The sequence below is a fragment of the Leucopleurus acutus genome (assembly GCF_964270905.1).
Source record: "Leucopleurus acutus genome assembly, chromosome: 12".
NCBI lineage: Eukaryota > Metazoa > Chordata > Mammalia > Artiodactyla > Delphinidae > Leucopleurus > Leucopleurus acutus.
Window position 1 is genome coordinate 49,470,571 of NC_139154.1, and position 18,650 is coordinate 49,489,220.

Here is an 18,650-nt window from a genome sequence, read left to right on the forward strand (position 1 = left end):
GAGGACACGCTGGCAGTATGACTCAAGAAACCTAAAAGTGTTTGTGTCTTTTGACTGAATAATCTTACTTCTTGGAATAAATCCCAGATAAATAACTTGGTAGAAAAAGTTAAGTCTGGTTGCAGGCGCATGTTTGATAACAGAGCATTCTTCTGATTCTGGGGGCAAAATATGGAAATGTGTAAGTTCTTTTGAAGAAATAAGCTTTTTCCTGACTTCGAGTTATGGAGGAGTTTATCACGTGTGACCTTCTAGGCAGGGGACATTTTATAGGAGCATCATGTCTTCCACTAAGGAACAGGGACAGTTGGTGCCCCAAGGACAACCATTCAATACCTGGAAAGCCTAGGTGGGCCCTGATTCACTCTGTAGCAGTGAATCAGCGCCTTGACTAAGAGGTTTCTAAATCAGGGTTTGCAGTCTGAGGAGACGCATACAGGGATTCCCCGAGGAAAGAGGGATGCCCTGCATATGATACAGGCAGTGAGGACCTTTCTGGACCGAAGTTCCTATGACTCCTAAGAAGGGAAAGTGTGATGCTTAATGTCTTGCTCAGGGAGAGAAAAAATGAGACAGGAGGCTTTGTTGCTGGCTACGGCAGCAGATTGGGCTGGACTGGCTTCCAGAGGACAGCCTGGCACCAAAGTGGGGACACAGGAGCGGGAGGCCGCCCTCCACGCGGTCCCAGCCCGACTGATGGGCAGCTGTCTCCAGAGTCACCACCTGTGTCCCCCCCAGGAAACAGAACGGCTGCTAGGCCTGCTTTGTCTTCCTGTCTGAGCCAAGTCGCCTCAGGGGACAGCAGGTTTGCAAGCAGCTTAGGAATCTGTCTTGTTGCAAAGTTTATTTTTGTTTTGTTTTGTTTTTACACGGAAAAGGTAAACCCGGGTGTTTTTTGAAGTGCTCTCATTTGTTTATTTTCATTACCTGCAAGGAATTGGGTGGGAAGAAGGTGTCTTTAAATACTCAGTGACAGGAGCCCTTTTCTTAGGGCAGATGTGGCAGGGAAAGGTCTGATAAGAGTGCCATGTGGACGTTTTGAGGTTCATCTGGGTCCGTAAATCCACGCGTTCCCCCTTTGGACCTGATTTTCTTCAGGTCAAAGTGATTCCATCAGTCTTTGGGAACAAATCTGGTCTCATGTCCCTCACGTGAGCTTTAGAATTGCCTTGGCCTTGGGTTTGCCCTTCCCTGACACAGAACTTCTCATTTGGGACAGTTTACTTTTTTCCTGGTGGGTGATGTGTTGGGGAAGTCAGAGAATGGACAAAAATCCCAGGAAGCTCTGGGAACTCTACACTTGTGTGTGGGAAACTGGGGTCTAGATGGGGCTTTTGTTACTATCATCTCTGTCGAGGGGGGATGGGGCGTTGGGGAGGGGAAGGGACAGGCCAGCGTGAGCCTGGGCCTCTCTGCCCCGTGTCCCCCGTCCCCACCCACACTCAGAACATTTCTCCTTCCACAGCAAAGACATGTGACGAGCAGCATGGATCAGCTGACGAGAATGCTGGACTGCCTGCATCAGGAGGTGAGGTTGGCAGCTCCCTCAGCTTGGTGGGACCACGCGCCCGGAGCTCCCTCACGGGCACCTGCAGCAGCCAGGAGAAGCTGCCCTTCCGTGGGGTGGGGGGACAGGTTCTGGTTTCTTTCGAATGGCCTCCACCAGGACGGGAAAATGGACTCCCAGGAGGGAGACCAAGACCCCAGGGAAAGGGAAGGCTCTGGAGTGCTTTTGATGAAAACACAGGTCACAGATAGACCTCTTCAGTCTTGCAAAGGATATTACTAAGAGCGCCCCCTGGGGAGGAGGGAGGATACAGCCCTGTTCCCCCCTGGGGTCTCTGTGACCCGCTCCTTCCTGAGGCCCGTTTCTGACTGTGTCTGGGGCAGTGATGGCCTGGAGCCTGCAGGGACCTTGAGAACTCTCAAGGCTTCCCTAAGTGATTAGTGTGAGCACTGCAGGCCCTGGAAATCCCAGGGGAGCTCTGGGTTCTCACCTTCCCCGCCTTTCCCTAGGGAGGAAGAGGGTCCCCAGTCCCATTACCACTGGGTCTTGCTGCCCTGTGTTGGGGAGGTGCCCTGCCCACCATGAGGGGCGGTGAATGACCCATTTCTGGATGACGCAGCCGACAGAGCTGACAGCTTTGAACTGACCCCAGCCAACCACGTCCCAAAGGGCCTGCCTGTTTAACCAAGGAGAGTCCCATCGTGCTCAACCAGACCCCAAACTAGGCTCAAACCAGGGGTTCCAGAGAGGCCGCAGGGCAGCGGCAGCGACTTTGCAAATGCTCATCTTGCCCCTCGTATCCCCCTAGGTCCCCAAAGCATTTGTGAACCTGGTGGATCTCTCCGGGGTTCTGAGGGGCTCGCATTGGCATCAGGGGACTCCGCTCAGGTAAAAAGGGAAGTGAAAAGGGAGCAGCATTTGTCGACTGGTGCCACGCGCCAGGCACTGCGTGGGGCACTTCACGTGCATCAGCTGATCCAAGGCGTGGAGTGGGAGAGAGACAAAGCGGCGTGTGTGAGATTCCACAGCCAGCGGGCGCAGAGTCAGGCTGCGGAAGGGGCCCTCTGCCGCATTGTTTTGGGGACTGAGTTAAAGGATGAAATATGCAGCCTGGTTGACGTAGTGACAGGTGCCCCAGCCCCACCAGGGTGACTTGAGAGTTTAAAAACCAGCTTGGGCAAAACAGCTATTAGCCAAGAAGTATTATTCCCAGAAATTGGAAAGACAGTTTAGTCTAATTGTATTTTATTTTCACACAACTTGATTCCCATGTATTTCTGAGATTTTTCAGAGAATTTAAACTTTCTGAGCCCAGATCCTGAGATTTCTGGCTGGATAAAGTCAGGGCAGGGGCGTTGTAGGTGGTGGCAACGGAAAGGAGAGGACAGTGCAGAGAGGATAGGGGGGTTTGAAGAGGAAGAAAGGTGAAGGAACGGTGGCTCAGAGTAGGGGAGGGGAGAGCAGGAGGTGGGTTTCTGGGGGAGGAGCAGTGAGGGAAGCGGTGCATCAGGAGATGAAGTGAGAGGGAGTGTCTCCATAACATACCCTTTTTTTTTTTTTTTTTTTTTTTTTTTTTTTTTTTTTTTGCGGTACGCGGGCCTCTCACTGTTGTGGCCTCTCCCGTTGCGGAGCACAGGCTCTGGACGCGCAGGCTCAGTGGCCATGGCTCACGGGCCCAGCCACTCCGTGACATGTGGGATCTTCCCGGACCGGGGCACGAACCCGTGTCCCCTGCATCGGCAGGCGGACTCTCAACCACTGCGCCACCAGGGAAGCTCCATAACGTACCCTTTTTTCTCCCCAATGTGTACTTGCTTCCTTCCTTCTCCTGGGCCATCTAAGACTTCCAGCTTCCCCTTCCCCCGGCTCCCAAAGCAACTCCCAGTGCCCCCAGCCCCACCTTCCTCCAAGAGGGCGTCTAAACGGCCCCACACGGCATCCATGCTCACTTCCTACTTGTTTTAACCTGCAGTCCCACGGCCGAGCCCTGCAGGTGCTCAGGGGAGACCTCGCGGCTGTCCAGGGTTGCGACCCAGTGGGCCTATCAGGTGAGTGCACTCTGGGACACTGCCTGTTGGCTCACAGGGGCAGGTGGTCATGAGAACAGGGATGGTGGGAACAATTAGGGTGCACGTTTGCTGATGTAGGACCCCACCAGCTGAAGTCAGAACTGAGTCAGGAGCGAACGACAGCAGCTACTGTTGCGTCGCTTCCAGGTGCTGACTTGATCTTCCAGCACGTAAAGTGGGAACTGCCGTACTGGTTGCAGGGAGAGTGGATGGAAGTGGAGGGTGGTGGTGGTACCTACGGTAAAAGATGCTGGAGGATTTTGCAGATCGTTCCGAGATGCTTTTGGTCATCATCACCCCTTCTGCCACTGCACCTGTGGCTGGTGGACTGGTTTGCCTGGACTAGGCTTGCACAGACTGCAGCCTGGACTACGGTCTGGCTCCTGAAGATGTGCATCTAGTTTACAGGAGAGACCCCAAGACAGTGTGCGTGGCTCAGCGGAAGCCTCCATCCCCACCAGCAAACCGTGCAAAGCACGGTTCCCACTGACATGTGTTAACATGATGGTTTTTATTTAAGACGTTTTCCATATGAAGCTGTATGTCATTTCTCTTGCTTTGGAAATGACATTTTTTGAGTGGTTCATAGCACATCCCTGTACAGAACTCAGCCCTTGAGGAGAGAGTGGGGACCCTAGCTACATACTGGGCTGGCGTATACTTCTCGAGCTCCCAGAGAACAGTTCTCAGGTCTTACCTGATGCTGGATGTCAGAGGAAAATGAAAACCTGATTTAGTTAATCAAAGGGCCCTGAAGTGTGAGATGAGAGGGAGCTTCCCAATAGCATGTGATTCAGAATAGTGTGGGTGGGTGATTCTGACCGGGGGGCTGCTGGGAACCCCCTGGTGTGAGGATGGGGCAGGCTGAGCCTCGCTGGTACTCCTTTCTTCAGGAAACCTGGGAACAGCTCCTGGCCTCCAGCAAGTACAACGAGCAGACGTCCTTCGCAGTGGTTTTCCAGCCTTTCTTCTACGAGGGAGCCCTGCCACCACCCTCGGTGAGTGAGGGCCTGGCCCACACCCTCTCCCTCTCCCTCTCCCTCCCCTGCCCTCTCCTCTGCAGATGCCCCAACACAGTTGAGCTTCACCGAGCCCAGGATGTGTAGTCTCAGGGGGAAATGCTGCAGTGTTCTCTTATACTTTTTGGACAACTTCCCCGTGGGGTTGGATAGCCTCGTGAGGAAGGTTCCGAGAGGCAGAGCTGCCCAGAGGTAAAGAGCATGGGCTCCAGCCAGACGGCTTCTGGCTTTGGAATGGGCCGGCTGTGTGACCTTGGGCAAGTTGTTTGAACTCTCTGTGCCTTGGTTCCTCATCTGTGAAATCAGGGCCATTATTAACATTCCGCCTGCTAGAGTGGTTGTCAGGGTGATTAAATACATGTGAGGAACTTAGAGCAGCGCCTGGCTCTTGGAAGCCCGCAGTGTCTCTCAGCTATGGTGACTATTCAGGATGGAATTTCCAGGCCCCACACTGCACTCCTCCCCCTGAAGGCTCCTCCACATCTATCCCTGCAAGGGAGGGCACTTTGAGTTGTTTCCTCACCCAGGTCACTGGGCAAACGCCCCTTACCCCTGGGGGTCCTGCAGACCACAAGCGCTGTGGTGGGTGCACATGTGCTCAGCTCAGCAAGGTCTCTACACCTCTGGGGCTTCAGCACTGTACATCTGGGACAGCCCCTCCCTCCAGGCTCCTGGCTCCTGCCATTGGAGTCATTGTGTCCCTCCGGGACTTCAGTGATGTTTAAATAGTGGTTTAGTAGGAGGAGGAATATTAGTTCCCGTTCCCCCCCCCCCCACACTCAGACCATACCTGAGTCACTTCCCTGTCACCTCCTTCTGCTGTTGAGTTCAGTATGTACAACCCCACAATGCGGAGCAGCCAGACGTGTGACGCGCCCCTACAGGCCCTCACCTCCGAGCCTATGCCATTATTGATGGGGAGGGACTGAGAGATGGAATCTGAGTGCATCAGGACCCCCATCTCTGCCGGGAGAGCTTCAGAGTGCGCGGCAGGGCTGTCCCAGCCCCGGGGGCACACGGGACCTCTCATCTGGTTCTCTTTCAGGGGGAGCGACCACTCCAGGATCCCACCGTCCTCGCCTTGACTCTCTGGAACAGCATGGTGAGTGGCTGGGGGTCCCGGGGCGCCGCCCTGCCAGCCTGGGGTTTAGTCTGTGGAAGGAGAAGCAGGGCCTCTGCCGTCGTGCCCCGTCTGCTCACCGCTCTGATGGAGGGGTTGAGGGACACCAGCAGGACCCCAAGATGATGATTCTGGGCCATCAGGGGTCCCTCCCACATCCAGTGACAGCCCACCTGGGACCACCTGGGAGTTTCACCTCCTCTTCCTGGAAGCTGGGCTGCAGCCCTGACAGTGAGCACGGCTCCCGGGGCAGCCTCAGTCCTGCTCTTTCCGGATGCAGGAACGTTTCCTTGGCATCTGTCTGGGAGACCTCACTTGGAGTGGGGCACTAGGGAGAAGGCTCGCGTAGCAACCTGGTCCAGCTCTCCCTCATTTTACACTTAAGTTTCCAATGCCCAGGGTGGTGCCTGGGGTGAGTGTGGAGTGATGAAGACCTGGGTTCAAAGCTCTCACAAGCTGTGTGAACTCAGGGTCTCAACTCCCTTTCTGCAAAACCCCTGAGCCAACACGTGGAGAGTGTACAGCTCCCTCCCGGCCCACAGCGAGTATTCACCCTGGGTGGCCCTTCTTACTCTGACTGTGACGGGCTTCCCCCAGACTCTGAAGGTCCCCCGGGGCTGTCTGGGATTAGTCAGTGGATGGAATGTTCCATTAAACTTTGAACCTCTCCAGAGCACCAGACAGAGACCTGATTTTGCCATTTATTTTTTTTCCCATCCAAACTGTCCTAGAATTCCAGGGACGGCAACCTGGTTTTCTTCTTCCTTGCATTAGAAAAATTTCTCTCCATCTCCTCAGACTGAGGTGCTGTGCTGAGTCCTGTGAGCAGCTGTAGTTGGGTGCGCAGTGGCCAGTAAGACAGCAGGGAGGGCAGGGGCCAGCCCAGGCAGCCCGGACTGACGGAGTCACACTAGCCTTCGGAGAAGCCATTTGATTTCTTTGAACGAGGACCCTTGTTGGTGGGCCTGACCCCTGAGCGGTCAGGCCCCAGAAAACCACTTTGCTGTTCATCTCCCTCCACCCTCTCTCTGGGATTCTTCCAGCTCGGCCAAACCTCTCTCCTCCTCTGTTACCTTTCTCCCAAGCAACGAAAGAAAGCCTAGAGGGTGCCTACCCTATGCTGGGTCCAAGGAAGATACAGGAGACACACCAAATGGCCCAGCGAATAGCTGGAAGGGCACAGCAGGAACAGGGTCATGCCCTGGACAGAGCACCCAAAAGGGATATGGGCAAGAGGCCAGGACAGCCCCACGGGGGTGGGACTGGAATTGGCTTTGTCGGCATGGGTTGGGGGGAAATATGTCAGAGGAGGTGGGGCTGGCATTCCCAGGCGAGAGGAGCTGTGTGAACAGAATAAAATGCACTAGCAAGGGGTGGTGGGAGAGGAACGGCATAAGGAGGCCCCACGAATGAATGAAGTGCCCTGTGCAATCAGACAGGCGCACGGCACGCACAGCGCCCTGAAACCCGCTCGAGGGTGAGGATGGGCAGGTGCCCAGAGGGGAGCAGAAGGTCTCACACTCAAGGCCAAAGGTCTGGGACCCAGTGGATGTCCCAGGGGCTTTGGGGAGGAGGCAGCTTTCCTAGGTGGGCAGTTACCTGCCCAACGAACCAGCAGTCCTTTCCCAGGGAGAGGCCTCGAGGTCCCTGTAGCCGAGCCAACAAGGAGGGAAGCGTGTCCCCTGGCTTCCTCTCGGGCAAAATGCCAGACCATCCCACGGCTCCCGAGCGCATGGACAGCTCCTGCAGGTTAATTTATGAGAAATTACGAAGGTAACAGGTTAGGGGAAAGGGCACTGGGTGAGGAGCCAGAAAACCTGGGTTCTGAGTCCAGCTGTGCATTTGGTTGTTTCTTGAGGTGAGTCACGTGGTCTTTCTGGGCCCCATTTTCTCTATTTGCCAGGCTCAGAGGACCTTGGGAAATATAGGAGCAGTTCACCCTTGGGTTCCCTCCTGTGTCCTCCCAGGGACATGGGGAGTCCAGGAGCCTCCCTGCCTCCACCTCTGTGTGCCTCTGTGGTGTTGGGCTTAACTGTGACTACAGAGGTAAAAGACAGCTATGTCCGTCATGCCCACATTTGCAGACACACAAGAGCCCCGCGTGAGGGCCACCCTCTTACATGGGGAGCAGAGAGGGACCAGCAGAATCGCTGTGACCAGAGGGGCCCAGCTTCTACCGCTTCTCTGCTTGGCCTCGACCTAGGACACAGCGATGGTGGCGACTGTGCAGGGCCACACAGTGTCTGCTCCCCGGGCCAAGTCCCGAGGTGCGCGTAAGCTCTGAGGGCCAGTGAAGGAAAACCCCACACACACGCACGCAGTCATCGTGAGCGGCCCTGCTTCGGAAACACACCTGGCTGCATGGGCCACCCAGACGGAAGCGGAGCTCCTGGCACGGAGCAGAGGAGGCTTTTCTGTTTGGGATGTAATTCATTCCCTGGGCCCGTCCTGCCTCCTCAATAACTTCTGATGATTCTTATGTAACAGTAGTGTTGATGAGACCCACCTGTGGGGACTCAATCGCCAGGTCTAGCAGTCACGGCCCCCCACCTTATTCCCAGCCCTGCGCTAGCGCCAGAGGCGCAGGGCGAGGTGAGAAGGGCTCACAGTCAAGCAGGACTCTTGAGAGCACGTCTAAGGTCATCCCGCCACCCCTGCCACGCTCCAGTTCATCTCGGGGGCAGGGAAGCTGTGCAGAAGAGATGCGAGCAATTAAAGGGCTGAAGGGTGGAGTAAGAGAACAGGACCAGCGTCCCCAGGGTGTGTGCGGGCACGTGCAGTGCAGGGCGGTGGATGGAGGGACACGCAAAGGGTCATTTGATCTAGCCGAGTCATTTTCCATCCTGAGGATGGAGGGTCAGAGCGTGTGTAAAGGCGATTAATGGCAGCAGGAAGGACGTAGGTGACTGATAAAGAGACATTTAGGACAAGGTTCTTAGTGCAAATGGATTTATTGGGAAAACCTATGAATTTTCCTTTGGAGACCTTAAAAAATTAGGTTCTGTTATATCCATTCGACTAAAATTATCACAACGTGGCTTTCTCAACATTTCTTTCCAGATTCTATTATTGATTAAATTCTTGAAAGATTGGAGAAGAGAAGTCAGGCCACTTCGACACTGGGCCACCGACTCAGGCCCACTGAACACTCCCTTTCAGAGCGGCCCTGAAAGTTCTGGGTTGGAATCCCATACTTAGGAGTGTCCACCATCAGAATAAAACTGAAAGGAGATGGGGAGTGCAGTTCCTCCTCCAGCCCCTGAGCAAAAGGCTGCCACTCGTTTTCCAGAAGGTTATTTACACCCTCTTATCTGACCCTGTCCGTTTGGGTGAAGGAAGTTTCCCTGAGAAGATAAAGTTCTTCCCCTGCTTCTTGTTTGCTGGGCACAGATGCCGGGGCAAGATATGCTGAGGAATCTAAAGGGCTCGTGGAAGATGGCAGAGCCCGTGACTGAGCCAGATAGGGGGGCTCCATCCTGTAGCCTCCTGCACTTTTGTCCCCCGTCAAGGTCTGTGGGAGGGGAGCGGAGGGGAGAGGAGGGACCGGGTGACCTAGGAGCCCAGCTCCTCTGGGCAGCAGGGCCGACAGCAAACACGAGGTCCCCAAACAGTAGAAGACGGTGCGTGCAAGAGAAAATCTGTGATCTCTCAAAGCCACTGTAGTTTTCTGTTAAGTGTTTACAAATGTATAATGAACATTTAAAAATAACAGAAGGAACTTAAAATCCTTGCTCCGTTGAATTCTCCAACTGCCTTCATTTTTCTATCTCCCCTCCGATGTCTTCACCTGAGCCGATCCTCTGCTGCTTTCTCTGGCGGGTACACCATACACTTTTCGTCTATGTTGTTAGATAGGCTTCAGTTATCCTTTAAGTAGCTGCCTCTATCAGCCACTGGTACCACTATCACTGTTCCTGAATGGCTAGACACTCTAGTTGTTAGCGTGGCGCCGTGCTATGTCCCATGTCACTGTACCTCTGTGTCCCAGGTAAAGACATGGGGCTTGCCAGGTGACAGAGGGTTTCATTCATTCCCTGCTGGTTTACACGAGAGCCATTTATTTGCCCTTCCTTCCCATTCCTACTCTCCTCCCTGAGGGAAGTTGAATCAGGGAGCCGGCCAGCAGCAGGGCAGCAAGGAGGGGGATGCGACATCAAGCTAATAACCGGCTCCTGGTGATCAGGTAGCCGGTGACCCCGTGAGAGCGATTTGGTTGAATCTGGACATCCGTGTCCTTGTGTCAGCTCAACCTCCCTGGTGTTCACTTTCCCCTGTAGCAGGAGGGGTGGGCTGGGAATCAGTGGTTCCTCTCCCGCAGTGGGCCCTCACCTTGAGCGCGCATCAGAATCCCTGGAGGGCTTGAGAAAGCACAGGGAGCTGGACCCCACCCCAGAGTTGCGGGCTGGGAATTTGCCATTTCTAACGTGCTCCCAGGTGACGCTGATGCTGCCCGCCCAGGGTCACACTCCGAGGAACGCTGAGCTAATGAGCCTTTCTCAGTGGTAGTACCCTAGGATGCTGCCACCCGTGTAAGACTTTTCTGTTCTGAACATCACCTTCTTTCCTAGATGGAGCCAGCAGGACAGAAAGATGAGCCATTCAGTGCCAAAGAGAGGCGGCCAGTGAAATGTCCCTCTCAGGTAGGCGAGGACTGGCGGGGGCGGGGGGCGGGGAGGCGGCACCTCCTGCTGAGCTGGGGAGAAAGGCGGGGTCACAAAGCAGGGGGCTTGGCTGCGAAGTGGGTCTTACCTGGTTGAGACATTAGCCCGTTAGAGTCTCGGGTCTGTTCTTCTGGGCCTGGGCACACCTAAGGTTTATACCTGTGGGCCAGGAGAGCTGTTTCAACAGAACTGAGGCCCCTTCCGTGCTTGTAGAGGGCATAGGAACAAAGGCACAGCTCACGTGGCCCCAAATGCTAAGATGGGTATCTTAAATATGTGCCTAATATATAGTAGGTGTAGAATTAACATTGCTGAATAAATTAATAAAAAAATAGCTGAATGTAAATGAACAGAATTCTTTTTTATCACTTAATCCTAGTCAGATTTTTGGCTTTATTGGTGAATTGGTAAGTTTTTGTTACCAGGCTGTAAGAACTGTATAATTCACCCTCTTTTCCTCTTCGCCTTGGCTCTTAAGGAAACTTAAGATTAGGTTCTCTTTTCATGGAACTATACCTACTTTGCCTGTTGGCATGGACCTCGGGTAGAGAGCAAAAGATGCCGACTGCTGCAAATGGGAAATCTCAAAATGTTAATGAACTCCTTCAGGGAACTAATGAGCAGTCCAGAGAAGAAAAGCCAGAGAATGTTTCTCTCATCCTTTAAAGGATGGTATGAATGTTTCAGATTGGCCAAAGGCATTGCTGGGTGATAAAAGTTGATGATTATAGGATACGGATTTCTGGATCGTGGTTACAACGCATTGCCTTTCTCTGCAGGAGAATCCCTATCTGTTCACCTACAGGAACAGCAACTACCTGCCCAGGTTGCAGAAATCCCAGGCGAAGTTTGAGGTACGGAGAGGTTTTTCTGTGATTGACAAACATGCAAATGAACCCGGGGCCGTACCTTGCTGAGTCTTTTGAAGCTTCCAGGGCAGTTCTTTGTGTCCTGGACCCCATGGGTAGGTTGGAGAAGAGTGAAGGAGCACATGTGTGGCTGTCCCCTTGGTGCTTGAAGCAGGGCTGCCCTCCAGCTCCGTCTTTAAAACGGCCTCAGCAACCAGCATCCCATGGCTTCACGGGGTGTGTTGGGGGGCTCAGCACTACCTGTTCCCCGTCTATTTTGATGCGAGACCAGAATTTCAGGCCCTCCCCAAATCTCTGACAAGTCTTTTAAAACTCATCTGAGCCCTTAATCTGAAGAGAAAGTCCAGAAAAGGCAGGGAAATGGGGTGAAGTCTGAAAGCTGTCAGCATGGAGACCGGAAGGCCTCAGCTGTCGGCCACACCTTAGGGGCCCGCCTCACACATGTCTTGCTTATGACTTATCTCATGAGTCTCTTTCTGATACTTCCTGTCAAGATTAGATAGGGCATTCCACACTCCTCTGAGGATGCAAGAAACACTTGAAGGCTGTCTCCTTCTCAGAGGACTGGGGACCAATATGGGTTGAGACGAATTTGGTGGTGGTCCCAGCACCGCCCCTGCCTCCCTATTGGATAAAAGAGGGTGCGATTTACTCCCAGGGGTGTAGGCAAAGCTGATGGCCTGGGCCTGCACCACGAAGCCCAAGAGATACGGCGTAAAAGACTTGACTTATCAGCTTGTCCCATGCTTTCTAACTAATATCACAGCAGTAAGGATACATCTGAGAGGCACCATGGTGCCGCGATTTGAGAGAGCTGGCTCGGGGTTCAAATCCAGACTCTTGCGCTTACTGGCTCTGTGTCAGGGGGACTTAACCTCTCTGTGCCTTAGTTTTTCAAATCTGGGAAATGGTGATAGGTCATAGTGCTACCTAATAGAGCTATTAAATTGTAATAAGTTATTAAGTATAAGGCACATATAACAGTATCTGGCATGCCATGAGTTTTATAGTAGAGGGAGCAATGCATATCTTCAGGATACGTTTACTGAATACCAGCTGTGTACCATTAGGATGCACGCTCCATGGGGGCAGTGACTCAGAGCAGGTACCTAGTCACTATTAGCCGAATAACCAAATGGGTGGGCAGGTGAGTGGGTGGACGGGGACCAGGCATAGGAGATACAAACACAAATACGTTGCTTGTCCCAAGGAACTCAGTCTAGTGGAGTCAACCAGCAGTGATAGCACAATGTAAAAAGTGCCGTAAGGTTTCCACGGGGTATTCTGGGAACACAGCGGAAGAACAAATGACAGGCAGGAGAGAGTTGAGAAGGCTTCCCCAAGAGTACCTATGACCTCAGCCTGAGGATGACAAAAGTCAAGCCAGGTGGGTGGGAGTGAGGGAAACAGAGGGAGGGAAAGGGAAAGAAAGAGCAGACGTAGGTGTTCGGACGAAGATGTGGAGGGACAGAGAGTCAGGTCTGGAATGTTGGGGGCTTCCTACCCCGTGCTGAGGAGGGTGGACTTTATGCTGACGTTAGTATAGAGTGGAAATATGCTTATTCAACCAACAAGTGTTTATTGAGCATCTACTGTGCAGCCTTCTAGGCTCTGGACATACAAGAAGCAAAATGGGTGAAAATTCCTGCTTTCACTGAGAATTTGGGCGAGGGAGTGATTTTTATATTGAGAGAGAAAGAGTCCTCTGAATGGATTCAGAAGGCTGGGGAGGAAGCCCACAGGCCGGCAGCAGTGATGATGGTGAACAGGGCCATGTTCCAGGAAGAAGGGATAAGGCCTGAACTTAGCCTGAGGCTGAGGGACTAGGGAAGGGAGGCCGGCTTGGGAACATCTGGAAAGGGTGTTGTGGACGCTCAGATGTGAGTGTTGAAGGAGAGGGAGAAATCCTACATGATGCTTAGGTTTCTGTACTAAGTGATATCTTCCAAAATAGAGGCCCACTTCTCACCCAGTTTCTTAGGTTGCAAGATCCATTTCTTCTTATTTCTCCGTGTGTCTCATTTTAGGTGAGAGATGGAATGGAAATCAGGTGTCCTGACAAGGATCCCTCTGACACGATTCCCACATCAGGTACACGGCTTGAGTCAAGTGATTTTAAAAGTCATTTGAGGTCTAAAACCATCAATGTAAGAGCAGCCTTAAGATGACAGGGGCTTTCTGCACAATCTGAGATACACCTGAGAAGTTTTCAAGGCCATACAGCTCTGTATGTATACTTGTAAGTTCATGCCTGTGTTTGATTATTCTTTAACTAAAATATGATAACATTATCAGAAAGCATTTATTGAGCATTAACTGTGTGCCAGGCCATGCTCTGCAAAGGGCCCAGTGTCAGGTGAGTGAGCTGATGTCATTGTCCCCGCTGGGAAGCCTCGATGAGGTGAACTTATTCTCTGAAACATAAAACTACCTTTAAGCAGGAAGCAAAAATAACCAGTCCAAGCTCCCGGTCAGAGCCATACGCAGAGTGCGCTCAAACACTGGAAAGCCATCTTACAAACGTGCCATTTTCACTGCTTCTCTGTGTTTCCAAGATGACTGGTGCTGGGCCATGAAAATGAGGCTCATGGAACATTCTAGGCAGATACCTTCCCAAAGAGAAGCTGCCTAAGGGCTGAAACTTTTCCTCCAGGTGAGCCAACCTCTGAGTGATGGCTCTGTGCCCATGATCATGGGAGGTCACGGGAGAGCCGTGTGGTGGCCCACGTGACTCACAACCTCAGCCCAGGAGCGTTTCTGCAACAGTGCGATACGTTCTCATGCTTGGTCCTGGAGGGCGACTCATTTGTTCATTGATTCGGTCACTTGTTCACTCATCTATTAGATGATTGTTGAATGCCTCTTATGTGCCTGCCAGGATGGAAAGCGAAGTTTGAAGATGTCGCAGCGTGCAAATCTTTGTAGTTACATTGTCTCCTTTTGCTGAGTATTAGTAGAACAAGTTTAAGTGTCAGCCCGCCCTTCATGCCTGTCTTAGCTCTACACGCTCAAATCTAGTCAAATGACGGGCAAGTAAGTTAAAAATCTTCTCACCAAAACTTCGGTGTGTAACTGGTTCTTGACTAAGTTGCAGAATAATGGAATAGGTGATAAAAGTCTTACAGGTCTTCCCTGGTGGCGCAGTGGTTGAGAGCCCGCCTGCCGATGCAGGGGACATGGGTTCGTGCCCCAGTCTGGGAAGATTCCACATGCCGTGGAGCGGCTGGGCCCGTGAGCCGTGGCCGCTGATCCTGCGTGTCTGGAGCCTGTGCTCCGCAACAGGAGAAGCCACAACAATGAGAGGCCCGTGTGTCGCAAAAAAAAAAAAAAAAAAAAAAAAGAATCCCCCTGCCAATGCAGGGGACACGGGTTCGAGTCCTGGTCCAGGAAGATCCCACATGCCACAGACCAACTAAGCCCGTGTGCCACAACTACTGAGCCTGCGCTCTAGAGCCCGTGAGCCTGTGTGCCACAGCTACTGAAGCCCGCGTGCCTAGAGCCTGTGCTTCAAAACAAGAGAAGCCACCGCAATGAGAAGCCCACACACCTCAACTAGAGAAGGCCCGCACATAGCAACAAAGACCCAACGCAGCCAAAAAATAAATAAATAAGGTAAAAGTCTTTTAAAAAAAAGTCTTACACACACACACTTAGTCTTTAGACTTTTTCCCCCCCGTACTTAGTGACAGCCCCTTCATATTGGTTAGTTTACTAGCAGAACTTCAGTAGCAGAAACAAATTGTTAGCTTCATATGTAGGCCCTCCAACAGCAAAACCTCAAAGATGTATTTATGTATAGAGAGAGGAAGGGGGGAATTTGAATGTTTTAATAGCCATACTCTTTACAGTGAAATGATATCCATCCTCTTTTAATCTTATCATTCTGAAAGGATGATGTGTAAAGATTTTGCAATCTGTCTAGATTATGTTCCCATCATGACAGTGATAACCAACCAATCCATCAGAGCATATCTGAACATCTGAAAGCCAAATAAAATGTGAATCTCTTCTTTATTCCTTGACCCTGAAGATTATCTTGTTTATTGGCACTTGAATATGTAAGCACAAGAAATCTCAAGACCTTGAGATCTTAGATACTCTGGTGACAGAAGCTGTTTGGATAAGCAGATGGATAGATTTATGCCTCCTTGATTTAACCAAGTGGGCCTGGGACCAAAACATTAGCATTGGCCAACTGGGTGGCAGCCCTCATGGGCTAACGTTGGGCCTGCGCCTCTGAGTCCCCCTGAAAAGTGTCTTTAGAAAAATGGCAACAACTAACTGGACAAAAACAAAAAACACATTTCATTACTGCGCTTGATCTATGATTGGACATTTTAATCATACTTGTGGCTGTCAGGGTGGGAAAAAGACTTAGCACAGGGTCACGTCATTATTACCCTTGATGATCGTTGTACTGGTGAGGTCGTTCACTCTTCTGGAGATCATGTTGGCAATTTCTAATTGAGATGAAGGCCTCTGATACGTACTTGTAAGAGCAGATCATCTTATCTTTACAACCGCAGTGACTCAGCACATGGTAGGAGCCTGATGATGGTTGGTGAACTCATCTTAATTATGGAGTATTCCTACTTCCGCAAATCAGAAATGCCCAGAGTTGAAAACGATCTTAAAAACCAAGTGGACCAAAATGCCTTCCGTTAAGACAACTTTTCACTAAGACTCTCTTATAAAATAACTGTTTTATCTTCAGAGTTGTTTTCAAAAATCTTCTTTGTAGTCCCCTTTTCTAGTGTCTCTCTCAAACCAACCCACAGCTATACCTAGCTAAGGAGAAGTGATAATTTCAAAATAAGATACTGCTTCCATCAACAGGTCCCAGCCCCTGGCAGCCCGGGTGCCCCACCCTCACACCATTCAGAGCCCACAGGTGATGAACCTCTCCTACTGATCTATGGGGCTTGGGATGGGATATATAGAGCTGATGTAAGTAATTGTTATTACCAATCGCTATTTGGTAGCATGAATAAATGAATGCACACGTGCGTGCTTCCAATTTTTCCCTTCTGGTCAGTGCATACATGCAATTTACTGAGTGCTACCTCCTGTGAACTTTATAACTTCATAAGTACTTACATCATTTTATATTACTTCATGGCCCTGTCCCTAACATAGTTGGGATAACTAAGAATAACATGCTGGGCCTGGTAGCTGACTTAAGGTTTTCCCAGTGAGAAAAGGAGTAGCATTTTGTAAACAGAAGAGTGGCCATAAAGAGCCAGAGGGCACATGGCTCATCGCCTGTCCATTGGAGCTGGCTATCTTGAAGTCAAACTGCTCATTCCTTGCAGAGGGGAAAATTCATAGTATTTGAAAATAGGAGTCCACCAAGCTAATTCTATGCCACTGTCACCAGTAGTATCAATTAGAACAGTTCATTTATTTTAAGCTATTGATTCCTTTCTAAGTCCCTGATGTCATTTATTTTACCCATTCGGCTAAAATGAGCTATTCAAGCGCTGATATGAAAAATGCCCAGGTTACAGGCACTGGGTGACCACTAGGAGTTTCACTTCATTGTGAATCAGCTGTGTACTGTCCAGTGTACGTCCTGAAGCCGTCTCTACAGTCACCACCTGCTCATGAGTCTTGTGGCCTAACCTAGCCTGTGACTAGGAACTAGTGACGCCCCACAGGGAATATAACAGCCTGCCTGTCCCCTCGGCGCGACCAGCCTACTGGACAAGTTCAAACTCACCCTCAAGACACTCAGATGAATGTATTTCCCTTCCCTGCAGTTCCCACCATTTAAAGCATTGAGAGCTGTAGTCTCTGACACAGAGCCTCTTCCTCAGCCTTTAATTCAACTGAACACATTTCTTGAGCTCCTACTGTGTGCGAGGCACATATTTCTTCACATAAACTTACGCCAACGCACTTCAAAGACAGAAACAAGGCCCAACCTGTGCCAGCAGTTTACCACCATTGCAGAAGTCCTTATATAAGTCCCTAAAATCTGAGAGCAAAAGGGTTGGGCAGCCCTAGCTGACAGTCGAGAGAAAGTTGTTTTTTCAGGTTATGGCCCCAGGTTTAAGTTGTTGGGTTACACAAGACAAAACTCCCAAGCGTCAAGTCTTTTTCCTGCTGTTCCTTTGCATGTCCAACGGGCAGTTTCCCCTTTCTCTACTCTAGTCAACCATTTTCTGTCTATTCATGATCTTTTATCTTAGTTTGGATGGCCTTCTGATAAGAGGCCCCTTCTGTAAAAATCTTGATGAGTGAATGATGTGTTTATCAACTGCTTTCAAGGTGGTGGACAGTTTGTACCAGAAAATGTTTAGCTAATCAGCCACACAAATGTAATCTTATCTCTAAAGAGTTCTGTCCCCAAGGAGAGCAATTGCTAAAGTGCTTTGCTGTGGTTCCAGGCTGTGTCTTTATCATATACGATAATATTAACAAAGCTCAAATCAAGGTCTCCAGAATGTCAAACCAATGAAATGTGTGTTGGGTTCTATTTGAATAAGATCCCAGATGAGTCAAACTCCTCCCATCTAGACTTGGTTCATTTGGTTTATTATCTCTTACAGGTCATTCCTTACAGAATGACCAACAGAAAACCACCCCTCCCAACATACCCACCAATCTACACGTATACACACACGCGTAGATGTGGACATACACGAGTGCACGCATATATGTGTGTTTCCTTTCTGCCTGCTACAAATTTAGGAGACAGGAATGGCCAGTTTCAGCTGCCCCTTTAGCAAACTTGCAATGTGCTTTCAAAGCAAATCTATCCATCTCTTCCACATTTTACCAGCCCCAAAGATGTCCCCTAGCCTTGACACACCAGTTAGTGTTCACAGAATTCACTGTATTACACATCATGGCAACAAGAATACGGTGATTGACTGTCGCCATCAGGAGCTAAAATAAACCGTCTAGAGTTGAAGGGAGGAGGTCTTATTTTCCATTTTGTTGCCTTTTTTTACCCAGAGCCTCATTTCTTTGAGAAGAGGTCATTTGGAAGTTCTCAGGCTTGGCCCCGTCGATGTGTGCTAATGTGTGCAGCTGGCTTTGTGATTTGATAATGTTCTCCTAACCACACAGGATTGGGCCCACCCCAGACCTACTAAATCAGAAACTCTGAGGGTGGCAACCAACCATCTGTGTTTTAACAAGCTCTCAGATGATTCTGATGCATGCTCGAATTTGAAGACCACTAATCTCTATATTTTGCATACACACATTCACAGCTATGCATGTGTTACTTTGCATGCTGTCATAGGGAAGAGGCAGGGACTTTTCCTTTTCCAATGAGAGGAAATCCTCAGTGGGAGCAGCAGTTCCACATCTGCAGACAGCATGGAAGTCAGGTAGACAAGATGTCTCCATGGAAGGAGGCAAGACCTAGAGATCTCTTTGAACATTGATCCCACTG

At 50.7% G+C, this 18,650-nt stretch overlaps 1 protein-coding gene across 1 annotated transcript in view; it reads left to right on the top strand.

Annotated features, from left to right (window-relative positions):
• The window catches only part of PLB1 (phospholipase B1), a gene marked incomplete at both ends in the record, with an annotated part of 122,404 nt that overhangs the window by 36,940 nt on the left and 66,814 nt on the right, over positions 1–18,650 (top strand). The window contains 8 exons of the mRNA XM_082851932.1: positions 1,466–1,528; positions 2,316–2,395; positions 3,480–3,555; positions 4,470–4,574; positions 5,641–5,697; positions 10,284–10,355; positions 11,156–11,230; positions 13,273–13,336. Of these exons, the coding sequence (XP_082708058.1) occupies positions 1,466–1,528; positions 2,316–2,395; positions 3,480–3,555; positions 4,470–4,574; positions 5,641–5,697; positions 10,284–10,355; positions 11,156–11,230; positions 13,273–13,336 (592 nt within the window). The remainder of the gene's footprint in view (positions 1–1,465; positions 1,529–2,315; positions 2,396–3,479; positions 3,556–4,469; positions 4,575–5,640; positions 5,698–10,283; positions 10,356–11,155; positions 11,231–13,272; positions 13,337–18,650) is intronic.